The sequence below is a fragment of the Tauraco erythrolophus genome, chromosome 1, assembly GCF_009769465.1.
Source record: "Tauraco erythrolophus isolate bTauEry1 chromosome 1, bTauEry1.pri, whole genome shotgun sequence".
Lineage (NCBI taxonomy): Eukaryota > Metazoa > Chordata > Aves > Musophagiformes > Musophagidae > Tauraco > Tauraco erythrolophus.
The window spans coordinates 97,813,582-97,830,202 of record NC_141465.1 but is presented as its reverse complement, the minus strand read 5'-3'; the positions used below and the strand labels follow the sequence as shown (position 1 = coordinate 97,830,202).

At 39.2% G+C, this 16,621-nt stretch overlaps 1 protein-coding gene across 1 annotated transcript in view; it reads right to left on the bottom strand.

Moving 5' to 3' along the window:
* DIAPH3 (diaphanous related formin 3) overlaps positions 1-16,621 on the bottom strand; it is a 250,682-nt gene that overhangs the window by 206,831 nt on the left and 27,230 nt on the right. Inside the window, exons 4-5 of the mRNA XM_086611740.1 lie at positions 14,099-14,203; positions 3,051-3,181 (exon numbers count right to left, since the gene is read on the bottom strand). Of these exons, the coding sequence (XP_086467866.1) occupies positions 3,051-3,181; positions 14,099-14,203 (236 nt within the window). The remainder of the gene's footprint in view (positions 1-3,050; positions 3,182-14,098; positions 14,204-16,621) is intronic.

The window sequence follows — 16,621 nt, the reverse complement described above, 5'->3', positions numbered from 1 at the left end:
TACTACTTTTTGCAGTAAGTCATAGGTTTCAATACATTTTTCTAAGTACCAGGATCAAACTACTCAATGTCACTTGATTCAGATTTTCTGTGAACTAAAAATACATCTTTTAAAAACAACTAATTGAAAACAATGTTGTAGAACCAGTTCTTGCATTAGAAACTGAAATGTCAATGAGATTTAAAAGTTCAGATGATTAAAGTTTAGTAATTGGAAAAACAGCAAAAAGTCCTAAATTATACATTGTCAAAAAATCACAGCACACAAATGTGAAGATTGTCAGGCTAGATCCAATCTAAATTTAATTCTCATCCTGTTAAAAAAGCATAAATTTATTCTTAGGTATTATACATGCACAACATAAAATCCCAAAGTTTCATCAGTTATTTCTCGTTGTCCATATCACATGAAGCTGAAGTTAAAAATAATCATAGATTTATAGCAGCTGGACTTGAGCTCAGTATTAATGTGTCAAAGTAAGTTCTTAATCAAAAGATCTGGCTGCTGATAGGAAAATCAAGGTCACCAATATTTGCATCCAATGAAAATCAACTGTTGTTACTCATTAGAAAGAAGGAAAAGTGGTTTAAAAATGTTCACAATTTTTTAGTATGAAGAACAGTGTGCTGCTGTTAGGTTTTTGCTATTTTTGTACATAAGCCTTAAGGAAGAACTTAATTATTTTACTAAGACTACTTTAAAATGCTCTGTTTAAGCCTAGTGAGGTCTACCTTAACAGTCTTTTTCAGCACCACTTGATACATCAGAAGACTGTTTCAGAACCCATATGTTCTATTGGTTGTGATCCTTCTTTTGATTTGTAGACTAAAACACATTCATGGTCGGTCAAGTAGCAGAGATTTTTTTTATTTTTTTATTTTTAATGACACTGCTGCCTACTTAAATTTCTCTGGTGTTTTTGCAAGCCACAGTCACTTTTCTTCCAATTCGAACCTCTCAAATTTAGACCTATTCTTAGGCTATCCATTAACTTAATAATGAGTTTCAGTCCAATCCAAGCATTATAGTTCTTCTATGTTTTCTCTTATGTTCCACTTAATGTTTCAAACTGAAATGAAACTTTAATAAATTATGGTCAAGTTTTGACCTAGATTCAACTGCTAAATTTTATACCTACTGTACTTGGCTGAATAAAGCTAAAGTCAGCATTGCAATCTAGAACTGTTTGGATCAATTAGTTAAAAAAAACTGATCTCTCAAAAGTATCAATGCAATATTTAAATATCAACAATGCATCACACCCTTCTAGCATGCTTTGAAGGATTGACATAAAACACACTAAGCTTATTAAAATGAAAACATTTGTTTTTCCATTTCGCTCTGCACAAAACCACTTTCTCTTTTCCCTGTACTCCTAACATATATCAACAGATTTCTAATCCTTTCGTTACTCAGTGGAAACCCTACTCAGTCCAAAATTTCTTAATGTTTAGTTACTGTAAAACCTCTAAGTTTCTGTACTTTGTTCTTCCAGATATTGTTCAGCAGACTTTTGGTATAGATCAGATGCTCTATTACAACATAATAGACAATTTCAACTTGAGATCTCTCCCAATGTCTCAAGCATAAACCAACACTGTTCTCTCACAGCTGGCCTCCTTATTCTGATACCATTTCTCCATATTCCTCTCCCCGTCATGTCCTATCACAGCACAATGTGCTGTCAGGCAGAACTAGCACCTCACCAAGATCATGGGTTTTGGTTTGATTTAGTTTTTCAGGACAGGGGATTAACTTTTCTCTCAGTGTGTGGGAAAGGGACAGCAAAGTGGATCACATACAAAAAGATGAAACTATCCAGTCATATCAAGAACAGAGAGAAGAGATTGCTCCAAACAAACTGTCACACATTTCATACATTTTGTGTTTCTATTTCCAGATGCACACTAACAAGCAAAGTTTTCTTTGTTAAATCAAGGTAAGTGTAAATGAAAACATCTCTGGGGTTGTGAATTGTTGTTTGTTGTTTTTTTTTTTTAAATAAAGAAAGGGAAGTAATACTATATCAAAAAGTAGCTTCACATTCATGGAGAAAGTATAACTTCTGCAAAATCCTATGTCAGAAGAACTCAAGTTAATGTAAAGCCTGTGTCTTCCCATGTGAACCAGTCCATTTTTTAAATAAGACAATCCAATTCAAAAACTAATTAATAGAAGGAAAGAAGCAAACATCCAGATGCAGAAAGAAGAAAGCTGTCTAATCCTTTTTAATCACATCCCATCATAAGCATCCCAAACATTTTATTTGCATTATTTTGAACTAAACCCAAAATGGTTTCCCAAAATCATGTGTTCAACCATTGGCTTAAATAGGAGCTCTGAACCAAAAAAGTGGTAAGTAAAGCAGGATAGCAGAAAATATAATTTAATAAAATAAAGCCAGCATCCACAAATCAAGCTGCATGGATTAAATCCAAATTAAACTTATAGACTGATATCAGTGTTAGAGTTATGATTACTGAAGAGTCAGCCTTTTTTAGAAAAAGCACAGGAAAACTACTGTTATACTCTTTTCTATATAGAAAACCCCACATATACAGCAAAAATTACTAGAAGTCAACAAGGAAGAAAGCCTAAAGCACACTGGACAGAAGGAGGAGCACACAATTAAAAGTATATATTTTTTCCGGCTAAGAAACTTACACCAAGGTGTCTACCTCCCACTACTGATCACCCTGACAAAGCAAGTTAAAAAAATAAAGAATTAAGAGAATATTTCAAAAATAAAAATTATAAAAAAACCTTCTGACTATTTAGCACTAGAAAACAAAGCAAACTGCTCTGCACTACACTTGTTTTACATTCTTTTAGCATTACCTTGTACAGATCAGTGAAATCTACTGAAAAATAGATCTACAGAAGATACATAATCAATGCAAAAAAAAGAAAAAAGGTACAATCATTCACTAACGCATAAACATTCATTAACTGGAAAACCTTGAAACATGCACGTCTACAGATCCATTAATTTTAAGCCATTATGAAATAAGAATATGATTAATCTTTGCAATATATGTTAATTATGTTACCTGACAGGATTACTGGTCAAGGACACACGGAGAGATTCTAAGCAAGTGACTAGTCTTTCATCTGTCGACCCAGATTTTAATTCCTGAATAAACTCTTGGGGTGAAATCTTCCGACTGTTCTTCAGACTTCCCTGAAATACAGAAAATACATTCATTTTTTATCTGGCACATATAGAACTTGAATAGATTATTAACAGCTGACCTTCATTTCTGTTTCTTGAAAGAACAGGGAAAAAAGATATAATTTAATCCTAAACCTGTAACTGTTTGTTGTCCATCTTCTGCATATGCCAAATGCTGACTAAATTTTTTGCCAACTTATGAACAAATTTATCATCAGCAGTCAAAAGAAGCAGCCATCAAACGTAGAAACATATTATGCACACTTGGAGAAATGTAGTTTTTGTATGGATTCTGTTTATGCATTGCAAACATCTTCATTTTCAATACTGAATAGAAGATAAAAACAGTTCTGAGGTGCTCCGAAGAGATCACAGGGCCTGAGTCCAGAACAGTGACTCCAGCTATACGAGAATACAGAGAGAAGAACCAGAGAAGCAGAAGAGCACTCAGGATGTTACTGCAGTAACATGAGTTCTTGCAGATAATGTCGTAAAAAACGCTTTCCCCTTAAAGGTCCTTCAGATGAGGAGTATATGAGACAGGGATTATAAAAACAGACTGGCTTTGGCTTTTAAGGGCTAAAGCAAAATAACTTAAAAAAAAAAAAATAGAAAAAGCAAAGACTACTTTAAAAACCACTAAAAGTTCCAAAGATAAATTCCAGCTTCTCATTTGTTGTATGCACCATACGTAAGAATGAAGTGCAACACAAATATGACTATTGATGCAATCACAGAAGAACACTTACTCAACCTTTGGGTTTGGATTTTGCCTTGCTCTTTGGGTTTTGCTCTTTTGGCAGGTGGACAGGCAAATGAGGACATGGAGAACAGGGAGATAGAAAGGAAAATGCAATGGCAGGTTAATGCAGCACAGCAAAAGTAGTTTTGTGCAAACAAAATATTTTCTGTTCCAAGCAATATAGGTTGAGAGACACTGACTTTAACTCATCATTGTATCTGTGATGTCAAACGTTGCTTAAAATAAATTCACGATACGAATGACTCTTCCGAACGATATATCATATCCATTGTTTTAAACAAAGCAATGGTGATATTGAATTAACAAAGCCCTAACATTTGCAATTAAAGCAGCAAATCTAAGAGATATTGACCCTATTCTTAAGAAAAATATGAAGATTACTCCACCTAATATCTATTTATGACATGAAGAAGGAGATAGATATATTTATTTTTTTTACAGAACATATCTAAATTCTAAAGAGGGCATACAGTTGGGCAATCTATATATGACTCAATCTGTTGGAAAGTCTCCTTTTTTTGAGAGCAGGAGCACAACTATTCTGTCATGTAGCACTAAAGAGAGTTACTAAATAATACTTGATTATCTAGTGGCTTAGGCCAGGAATTGAAAAGAATTAGACTTGCAGTGCAATAATAACTTCAAACTATCCACTGTAAATGGTGAGGCAGTCTCATCATGGTATTACACAGAGCTTCATACCAAAGACCCTCAAGAAATGTTGAAAAATATACTTTTCTCCTTCTGAAGCCGAAGATGATTAAATAGTTTCTAACAAAGAGGTGAAGTTAAAAACTAAGAAGAGTGGTTGACAGACCCGACTGCTGTGCTGCCCTTCAGAGGGACCTCAACAGACAGGGGAAACGGGCAGAGGAATTTCAGTGAGTTCCACAAGAGGAAACACTAAATGCTGAACCTGGGGAGGAATAATCCCATGCATCAACACGTGTTGGGGCCAACCAGCTGTAAAGTAGGTTTGTAGGAAAAACGATAGGGGTCTTGGTGGACGACAAGTTGACCATAGAGAAGTACATCACCAGCTGGTCAAGACAGGTGATTCTTCCCCTCAGCTCAGCAGTGTTGAGATACATCTGGAGTATTGTGTCCAATTCTGGGCTCCCCAGCACAAGAGACATATGGACATATTAGAATGAGTCCAGAAAGGGCTGTGGACACAATTAAAGGAGCATCTGTTTTACAAGGAGAGGTTGACAGAGCTGGGATTGTTTAGCCCCAAAAAGAGAAGGCTCAGGGGAACTTTATCAGTGAATGGACAAGAGGCACAAATTGAAATACAGGAAACTGGTTAAACATAAGACAAACACGAACTTCCTCCCTCCTCTCTTGCTTTTTTTTTAAACCGTGAGGTTGTTCAAGCACTGAAACAGTTGGCCAGGCAGACTTTACAGTCTCCTATATCAAAGACATTAAAAAATGGACTAGATGAGAGGTTACACAAGATGATCTCCAGACAAACCTTGCAATTTCAACTATTCTATTCTATGACTCTGTGATAAGGGAACATTGTGGGGCTGTGGGAGGTATGCTACCTCTGCTCCAACTGTATTTCCCCAAACTTGAGAAACGGATGTTCCAGATGTCAAAAAACAGGCTCCTCATGCTATATTTTTGGTACACCACACATAGTACATGGATTATCATTCCAAACACATCTCTGAATTGATGGAGATCTCTATTTGCTTAAATATGAGAGCCACTTCCAATAATTATGTTCTATAAAAAAAGTAGACATGATGGTCAGGAAGCAATGAGGGTAGAGAGGAGTCTAAGAATTAGAGATCTAGAAAACCCAAAGAAAAAAAAATTCATAACAACAAATGTTCTCTTGAACCAAAAGAAACTCAGTGTTTTCAGTTTTCTTCCTTGTTCTGTGTTTATTTCATAGTCACATAGGAGCCACCTCTCCTCTGAAGACAGGCTGAGAGAGTTGGGGCTGTTCAGCCTGAAGAAGAGAAGGCTCCGGGGTGATCTTATTGCAGCCTTCCAGTACCTGAAGAGGGTCTTCGAGAAAGCTGGAGAGGGACTTTTTACAAGGGTATATAATGATAAGACAAGGGGCAATAGCTTTAAACTGAAAGAGAGTAGATTTCAATTAGATATAAGGAAGAAATGAGGGTGATGAGGCACTGGAACAGGTTGCCCAAAGGAGTAGTTGATGCCCCATCCCTGGAGATATTCAAGGCCAGGCTGGTTGAGGCTTTGAGCAACCAGATCTAGAGGAAGGTGTCCCTGCCTGTGGCAGGAGGTTTTGAACGAGATGATCTTTAAGGTCCCTTCCAATCCAAACCATTCTATGACTCTATGATTTTATAATAATCAAGCCAGAAAGGCTCGACAGCAAGGAAACTTTAACCTCTTCAGATACTCTCTGAGTCTAAGAGTTAACAGTATGCATTGGTAATGCCAGAAACAGAACGTCACCTCCTCAAAACACATTTAGTTGACAAACTTATTCCATAAACAATTCACCCTCCTCACCAAGATGGTATCATTGCTTGCGCTTCCATCAGGCAAGAAAGCTCAGCTTTCCTACAGCTTTGACACAGCTATATTTAAAGAGGAAAGAAAAAACAACGGGAGAGAATCTCCAAGCCACATGTAGAAGATCCTAAACAAAACAAAAAAGCATTCATAACACTAAGAACTAAATATCAGACTTGAGAAAACATGAAAGATAAAAGCTACTACACCATGACTTGCCCAAAGCACTACAAATTCACTGGCCAAGGGGAACTGGCGACAAGGGTTTCTATCTGGTTATTCAAGAGCTTATATAGTGAGTACATCCATCTTGATAAAATAAATCCCCAAACATTTTGAAACTATACAATACATACCTCTGAGGCAGAATCAGAGGAACGATTACAGCTGTGATATAAGGAGGAAATTCAAGTCACAACTGTGGTGTAACAGGGGATCAGGGCTGTGCCTGTATGCGTATGCAGCGTACAGAGCTCCCTGTGCAATCCTGGATCTTCCCAACTGGTCTCCGCATAGATGAGGTAACAGACTGACTAGAGACACAATGACCAAACAAACCCGTAGCAGCCTTCATGACAGAGTACTTAACTAAATGTTACAGGACGTCTCCAGGTGGAAAGTTCAAAAAATCCCAGAAATTCTCCTGGCAGCTCCTGCTGTGCACAGGCTAGTTGACAAGCACTACTTGTATGCCTAAGCATATGGGTTAAGATCCCAGGCGGAAAAATCTGTCATTTCCAGCTACTTCCCCCAGCAGTTCCTGCTGTAAAATTGACCAAGCCGGATATAACTAAGATACTTACAAACAGTCAGTAAAATTGCTTTCTTTTGATGCAGAAATAGTCATATAGGACAGTTATGTCGACAGGACACATAGTTAAGATGGTTAGAAGACATTTTGGAAGTAATTTAATATAATCAATAGCAACGTGTGCAGTGTAAAGGTCGCAGGGAAAAAGCGCCCAGCCAGACTGTAAGAATTCACTCGAATGACATTTCGGAGAGTCTCATCTGACCTGTCGGAAGGCAGCGTCACAAGCAACGGAGACTCACATCAACATCCAGACAGTAACTAACCAGCCACCCTGTTTCAGACTCAGCCCCCCACCTGAACATTACCCTATGCAAAAGATGCCAATAAACTGTGTGGATGTCTGTACAACACACCCACAGTCCCAAGCACCACTTATTCACAGTTAAACCAAGGCTCTGCAACATAATAAGAATATGATACATCTGCCAGTGCTTAAATAAATGAGAGCCACATTTGGTACCAATTGTGAAACTGATTATATTAGCTATATTTCTGCGTGGAAAAAGCTGCTTAAGTTCAAAACGCTTGAGTTAACTGAGAAACAGGAAATATCTTGAGGCATCAGTGCCTCTAGAAATTTAATTGCTCAACTGAAGAACAACTGGTCTGTGAGCAGATGCAGTATGAAATCAGCATTAATTAATTCAGTTAAAACACTACAAGGGAGTAAGCTGCACAACAAAAAAGAAATCTTGTAAAGAAAACTCACTTTAAAAACTCAGTTTATATGTGTTCATCATACAGAACAGCAAAACTTATGGTAGAGTAACACTAGAGCAATGATGCCTTTATTTCCACTGAGTATTAACACCATATCTTGATTTTTAAGACTTTTCTGGGCTAGAACATCTTTGTACGTGTTTATATAGCACTTTAAAATGCAAGGATGTTTCTAACCTCAAATAATCATAATACATACAAACAGCTACAAAAACACAGAAAATACATCAGACATAACACTCTCTAACAACAAACAGAACCACACTGCTTTTGGTAGTTGAGAATTCATATTCAAATAATAGCCTTTAAACACAACTGTTGTTCCCTTCTCTAACTGTTTCCTGACAAATAAGTCATGACACCACAGCAGACAGAAATTTCATTCAAGATTTCAATGATGCTTTAAACAATGCGATATACATCTCCGATAATATTTTTAAGGGAAAAAATAAGGCTTACTCTAAATACTATACATTACAAGAAACAAGGAAGTACTAGGAGAATACTCTGAAGTATTTGAGTAGAACTCTTCCAAGCATATAATTTTTCCTATTGTTCCAACGTTAGGTAACTACTGCTAGTATTCCAAACGCCAAAACAGTTTATTGTTAGCAATTCTTCTACAGGTAGCTCCTGAACACATTATAAATAGTGATGGCAACAGAACACATACAGGCAGACATATACAGAAGCATGCTTTCCACTAACTGTTTAAGAAATATCTGTAAGTAAAGTGGAGTAAAATGAGTGAGTATTGGACAATGTATGTCAGTAGAACTCTGGTTGCTTTCAAGTAACTTTGAGTCCTTAATTAAACACCTCATTCACACACAGATGTAGGTCACAGTGTTCTATACATAAATAAGCACCTGAGCATAGGCCCACCAAACCGAGTATAATTTCTAGACGCATCAGTAACAGATGCGCTTTGTGAATATTGGAAAGGAGTTCTCCATTTCTAAGAAACAGAAACCCTGATACTGAGGTCAATCATAGAATCACAGAATGGTTAGGGTTGGAAGGGACCTCAAAGATCATCTAGTTCCAACCTCCCTGCCATGGGCAGAGAAATCCTCCACTACACCAGGTTGCCCAAAGCCTCATCCAATCTGGCCTTGAACACTTCCAAGGATGGGGCATCTACAACTTCTCTGGGCAACCTGTTTCACTCTCTCACCACCCTCAATGCAAAAAATTTCTTTGTTATATCCAATCTAAATCTCCTCTCTTTCAGTTTAAATCCATTGCCCCTTGCCCTATCACTACATGCCCTTGTAAAAAGTCCCTCTCCAGCTTTCCTGGAGGCCCCCTTTAGGTACTGAAAGGCTGCAATAAGATCACCCTGGAGCCTTCTCTTCTCCAGGCTGAACAGCCCCAACTCTCTCAGCCTGTCTTCATAGCAGAGGTATTCCAGCCCTCGGATCATCTTTGTGGCCCTCCTCTGGACCCTCTCCAGCAGCTCCATGTCCTTCTTGTGCTGGGGACTCCAGAGCTGAACGCTGTATTCCATGTGGGGTCTCACGAGAGCAGAGTAGAGGGGCAGAATCATGTCCCTCCACCTGCTGGCATCATGAAGCTTTGACTACAGCGGAGTCCACTTTGATCACCAGTGGCTGCATTTTCAGTGATTCATTAGAGGCGCAGCCTCTGTTCTCCATTTTAATAGTTTCCATGATAACTGCTTTAAATGAAACCTTCTCAGTACTCTGTACAGCAGTTGCAAATGAGGATATTTGTCCCAATATAATAGAGGTTAGTACCTGTCTTCTTAAAGTTTGAGAAGTATGAACTATCAAAAGATGTTACTGCAGTATCACTCGTAGAAAGAAAGATGAGATGGGGTTAATTTTATATAAAATTCAGGACCTATATGGCAGTTCAACTCTTCTGAAAAAGCATGAAACTCATCATGTCAAGGTACACCAAAATGTAACCAAGTACCCTGCACGTACAGTGCACTACTCTCCCTAGACTGAGAATGCACTTGGACAGTCCAACACATCTGAGGCATGAAAGAGCATACCAGGAACAGAGAGTTTTCAAGGGCGAGGGAAGGAGTTTCCCATCCCAGTAGCTCCAGCGCTAAGTCGAATTTGTCCGCAGTACTACTGTATCAAACAACTGAATCTATGCATCACAGAAACAGCTCCTCCTAGTTTTACAATGAATGAATGCCATTTCCAGTAAGGTCACAACAGTAGGAACAGAGTTCAGTAAAGACAAGAGTTTCCCTGCATGAATTAGCCTTCAGTGATTCATAGATTAATAGATTTTCCAGGTTGGAAAAGACCTTGGAGATCATCCAGTCCAACCATCCTTAATCTCCCATTAAACCATATCCCTAAGCAGTTCATCCACCCTTTTCTTAAACACATCCAGGGATGGGGACTCAACCACCTCCTTGGGCAGCCTATTCCAGTGGCCTGACAACCCTTTCAGAGAAGAAATTCTTTCTAACATCCAACCTGAACCTCCCCTGACTAAGCTTATACCCAGTTCCTCTTGTTCTATCACCCATCACTAACGTAAAGGGCCATTCCCCCACCTCCCCACCATCCCTTCTCAAGTATTTGTAGGCCGTAATCAGGTGTCCCCTCAGCCTCCTCTTCTCCAGGCTAAACAGCCCCAACTCCCTCAGCTGCTCCCCATAAGGTTTATTTTCCAGCCCCTTGACCAGTTTAGTCGCCCTTCTCTGGACTCGCTCCAAGAGCTCAATATCTCTCTTAAAGCGAGGGGCCCAAAACTGGACACAATATTCCAGGTGCAGCCTCACCAGTACCAAGCACAGGGGCAGGATCACTTCCCTGCTCCTGCTGGTCACACTATTCTTGATACACGCCAGTATCCCATTGGCCTTTTTGGCCACCTGGGCACACTGCTGGCTCATATCAAGCCGGTAGTCAACCAACATCCCCAGGTCCTTCTCCGCCAGGCAGCTCTCCAGCCACTCTTCCCCGAGCCTATAGCGATGCTTGGGGTTTTTATACCCTAAGTGAAGGACTCTGCACTTGGCCTTATTAAAGCTCATGCCATTGGCCTCAGCCCAACGATCCAGTCTGTTCAAATCCCTCTGATCTCCCACAGCAGAAAGGGAGATAGGCAGTGTGATGGTTTGATGTAAAGGGGTTCTGGTGGCAGGAGAGGGGATTTGCGCCCTGTGACTTCCCTGGTTTTGGAACCGGGTCAGACCCGGTTCTGGCCACCAGATCGGACTCCCATCCCCCTCGGGGTTGAGCCAATCAGTGCCTCTGCGAATGCCCTATTTAGGCTGGGACAAAGGAACGGGAAAAGGTGCTTTGCCCAGGAGTGAGGAGAGAAGTGAGGAGGGCGCTGCCTCCACTCCCCAACTCCCAGACGGGTGGCTGCCCGCACGGAGCCAGCACCACCCGCTGAGGATGGCGGCAGTGGAGCCACTTGGGGAACTCGGGGAGCACCCCACTCCTGGGGTGCCCGCTGGGCCAAGTTCACCCAGAGAGGACTGAGATCTGAGAGAAACGGCTACAAAGACACCGGGTCAGTGAAGATGATAGGACAAGGGGTAATGGTTTTAAAATAGAGGGAGGTAGATTCAGGTTGGATATTAGGAAAAAATTTTTTACCATGAGAGTTGTAGAACACTGGAACAGGTTGCCCAGACAGGTGGTGGATGCTCCATCCCTGGAGACGTTCAAGGCCCGGTTGGACGAGGCCCTGAGCAACCTGATCTAGTTGGAGATATCCCTGTTCCTTGCAGGGGGGTTGGACTAGATGACCTTTGAAGGTCCCTTCCAGCCCTAACCATTCTATGATTCTAAGATGGAACGGGACGAGGTGTGCTGGAACTGAGTTTCCCCTGCAACCAGTGGCGAGATGGCAGGCAGCCCCCCTGCAGCCAGGACAGACCCAGTGGAGCAGAGACCCACTCGCAGCCCATGGAGAAGCCCACGTTGGAGAAGAGATGCCTGAGCCTGAGGATGGTCGTGAAGCATGGGACCCATGACAAGATAGAGACGCATCCAGAGTTCGTGTGACGACCCACGCCAGAACGAGCGGCTACAACTCCCTAAGGTTCCATGACTGTGGTAAAAGCCTGCACTGGAGCAATCCGATGGGGAAGGATTGCATCCTGCGGGTAGGACTCACACTGGAGAAGTCTGTGGATTTTTCCTTGTGAGTAGGGGATCCACTGGAGCAAGGGAAAAGGGTGTAAGGACTCCTCCTCCTTTAAGAAAGGAGCAGCAGTAACAACATGGGATGAACTGACCTGCACTTCCCCATTCCCTGTTGAGAAGGTTGAACCAGGAAGAAAAGGAAAGGGGGGGGGGTGTTGTTTTTTAAGATCTGGCTTTGTTTCTTTTTATCCTCTCAAGTAGCTAAGTAGCTGGTTTTGTTTGTCTTTATCCTTTCAAGTAACTGTTAATAAATTGTTTTGCTTCATTCCCAAGCCGAGTCTGTTTTGCCCGGGACCATGGTTTCTGGGTGCTCCTTCTCTGTTCCTGTCTCAACCCTCAGTCCTTTTACTATATTTTTCTCCTCTCCACTTCACTGGGGAAGGAGTGAGAGGGCAGCTGTGTGGAGTTTAGTTGCCATATCAGCCTAAACCATGACAGGCGGGTTGGCAGCAGAGGAGAGAACAGAAAGGAAAAAATGCTGTTGAGGGCTTCATGAAAACATGCAAGGCAACAGTGTGTGGGAACAAATCACTACCCTGGGGCAGGAAATAGACCTGCCCTCTTCAACAGAGTATCTTGTATGGCTGCTTTGAGCACAGTGCAAGAAGCTCCAATTGCCAAAAAACGAGGCTGATGACAACCAAAGACAAAAAAACCCACTTTTATTGCAAATAGCACTCAAAAAGAAGGATCAATGAAACCTACTTTACTATAGGTTTCAGTTCTTTGTAAGTATTGGCAGGAAGTAAAGAGCTAATACGAAAACCTTTTTCTTGAGAAATAAAGTCTTAACATCACCGTCATCATGATGCTAAGATTCCAGCAATAGATGTGGATGTAGCAACTCTGCACAGATAGCCATGTCCTGTTATCACATTGCCTTTTAGATCAAACAACTGAAGTCTTAGAATGCTTGTGGCAGCTAGAGGTGTCAACAATATATAAACCTTGACATGCTGTTTTGGGTTGAGAAACTTCAAGAATGTTGTGAGATTTACTAGCCTGAAGTTTCCTGATTTCCCATGAAATATCTCTAAAAAAGAAAAACAGGCTAGACCTCCTAATCTTCCAGTACTAAGGAACGTTTATGCTATAGAAAGACTAGTAGCTTTGATAGGCTCATTTTAAATAAAATGATTTCCAGACAGTTCAGTCCTGCACTGGGCATCTACCTTCCTAAAAGTGCTAGACCATTACAGTAATAAGGTACATAATTTAGAGCAGAGAATAAGATAAATACCTCACTTAAATTACTATATTTAATGTCTTCTTTTCTCAGTATTTAGCTATAACTACATATGGGTCGTTTTTAGTGATATCTCTGCATGCATGGAGCAGTGAGCATCGAAGAATCAAATATATGAACTCTAAAACAATCAGAAAGTCCAAGGACAATATTAGTACTGCAGCATTTAGCACTGGAGTCAGTCCTCACTTTGTAAACACTAGTTTTCTTATGCCAACTTAACCCTTAAATTGCTCAGAACATAGCTCCTTGCACTCCTCCAAAACAACTAGTAATTATGACAATAAGTAAAAAACAGACACTAATTGGGTTCATGTGCAACATTTTTCTTATCAACTATTACAAAGCATCACAACATGAATTCTGTACTCAACCTAAGTATGAAAAGAGCTAATCAGTTAAGGAATTCTTTTTAAACAGTGCTAGAAAAGAGGTTCACATTAAACTTTTCCAAGAAATTTTCTGTACAATCTTTCCATCTCCATTAATAGCCATACCTTTACCAAAAAGAAGTGCTGTTCTGTGTACAGAAGGCACATCCCAAGTACAAGTGAATGTCTTTCACTGCAGTTTGTAAAATAATGAGACAGTGCCCTTCAAAAATGTTTACATCTATGAGAAACTAAAGTTAGTCGAAAGAATGTAACATGCATGCACCACACTTTCTCTCCAGTAGGGAATAAAATAAACATTAAGTTATTTTTGGTGTACTTCAGAGAAATTTACTTACAGACTTTGAAGCAGTGCTAATATATTGCATCACCATTTCTTTTTTGGTATTAAAATCCTTTTCTCTCAATGGCATCTTCTTGTCTTCATTTAAATTCATGTCTTCCTAGAATGAGAAAAAAAAAAGATAAAAAAAAGAGAAGTTTCAAATATCATCCAGCGACACAGTTGTTTAAATACGAGACATTCAAAAAAATGAAGACACAAAAATATGAACTTCAGCAACTGAAAGCTGTTAAACAAACAACTGTTCGTAAGTTAGATGTTACTCAAAACCATAAAAATCTTTATCCATCTTCCCTAGCAACTCAGACTAGAAAAACTGAACTATGCCAAGATAAAGTATTGCATCACGACTATTACTAGCATTATAAGAAAATTATCTTAGAAAATTTTCTTAGAAATCATGTACAGTTTCACACACACACTAAACTACAGAAAAGTGTTCTTTAACACTTCCTAAACACTTATAAAATGTACTCAAACCAGTCTCTTAGAAAGATCTTTTTAATTATATATCCGTTCGTTCTATAATTCTGTTCCTCAGTTCCCAAATACTTGATCCTGGGCAGTGGAATCCGCTTTGCACTGAGAGTAGTTCACAAAACAATGTTCATCTCTGGAACAGGTAAGGCCCAAATTCTTGACAATTCGATCATTAAATCAACACCTTTAACCGTTATCAAAACCCCATCACAATTCATTCATTCCAACATAAGCCCAGAGGTCAAAAGAGCAGATGCAGAACGACATTCAAAGTCACACAGCAGCTATTCATTGACATTTCTGACACAGGGACTTCTACTGTTCCAGCCTAGAAATGCTCTGATCACTGTAATCAGTTCCACATCTGTGAGAAATGGCATTTCCTAGCACGCCAAGGGATGGGAGGGAAAAAAAAAAAAAGCCTTTAAGACCTTTAAGAAACAATTCAGGCACGCGCACACACACACATATATGAGCATTACTATGGTCACTCAAGCTTAGCAAGAATTACGGCAGTTATTTTCAGCCGAGACTCACAAGGTGAATCCCCACCGGCTTTGGCAGGAGCCATGCTACAAAACGAGCGGGTAACCGCCTTCATATGAAAACTATTTCCCCCACTCAGACAAACAGTAAGCAAACTCATAACCTTACACTAAAGACCAAAATTTTAGACTACGCTGAAACTTCAGTTCGCATGCCTTTTGTTAGTTTTCATACTGAATGAAACAGAATCAAGCATAGTTCCTAGAAACATTTGGAGTTTTGTATAAATCTGAGCTGTGAGAAGACATCGCAGAAAACGCTTGATCCCTTAAGCTGAACTTCTTCAAAGTACAGTTAAGGGCAATTTTGTGTAGATTCTGGATTTTTCCCCCACAAGTGTTACTGCTTCCTTTCCTTAAGGACTAGAAAAATTTCCTTGCTTCAGTCTAGCATGCATTTAAATTATTACTTATTATTATAATTATACTTATAATTACTTAAATTAGTATTAAATTAGTGCTTTGTTATTTATTTGCTACTATATAGTGTATTTATAGTATCAGATTTGTATACTTGATACTATATATACCCTACATTATTATTTGATACTTTTAGTATCAAATAAATAGAGGGTGCATGTTGTAAAAAGTTCTTTCATTCAAGCAATAATAATGCAGTTTTTGCCTCCTTGGCAGCTAGCTTGCATATTGGTGTTACTTCCTACATCTGAAAGTAAACACAAAACAACTTCGTCTAAACAAGCTGGAAGAAACGAAGCCACACATACTTCAAATTTTTGTCATAGTACTGTTCGTCAAAATACTGCATTCCTTTGATCAAAAAATTAATGGAGAAACTATCTGCTTATGCTCAAACCAAAATTCTAGCAGTGCATAAGGACACATACATTCCTGAATATTTTGTTAGTTGTCTCATACTAAATCAAAGGTCGGGGACATTATCTTGACAGGGCATGCTGCATGTTCTGGCTTTTCTTGGATGAAAGCAAAACAAGAAACTACTATGATTTACTTAATGATGAGAAACTTGATGTGATCCAAAAATGCTGCAGACACTCAAAATAGCCATAATAAAATTTGAAAAAATAATAATAACCCACAGGCTTAAATACACATACATTAAAAGCACTTCTTATATGCAAATAGATCATTTTCTTTCAAGACACATAAAAAAGTGAAAAATTTTTTGTGTGTATATATACCATTTGGAAAAAAAGTGAAAGATAAATGAAGTTACCTGTCTCTATCAAACTTTACAAAAGTCACTGCAGCTTTTTTAAAATGGGAAAGAACACATGATAAACCACAAAAGTAGTGTCTTTGGTATTTCAAAATTAAAAACCTGAAGTAACTATCTGCTCAAAGGAAGGGTACATGAATGCCGTTAAGCATGATATTAAATGGTCAGAGGGAAACCTAAAAATTTAAACCAGTTACACAACAAATCAATCTAAATATTTTAATTTACTAGTCAAGCATTTAGCAGTTAATTACATAACTAGCCAGGACTTTCACAATTGATCAATGAATTC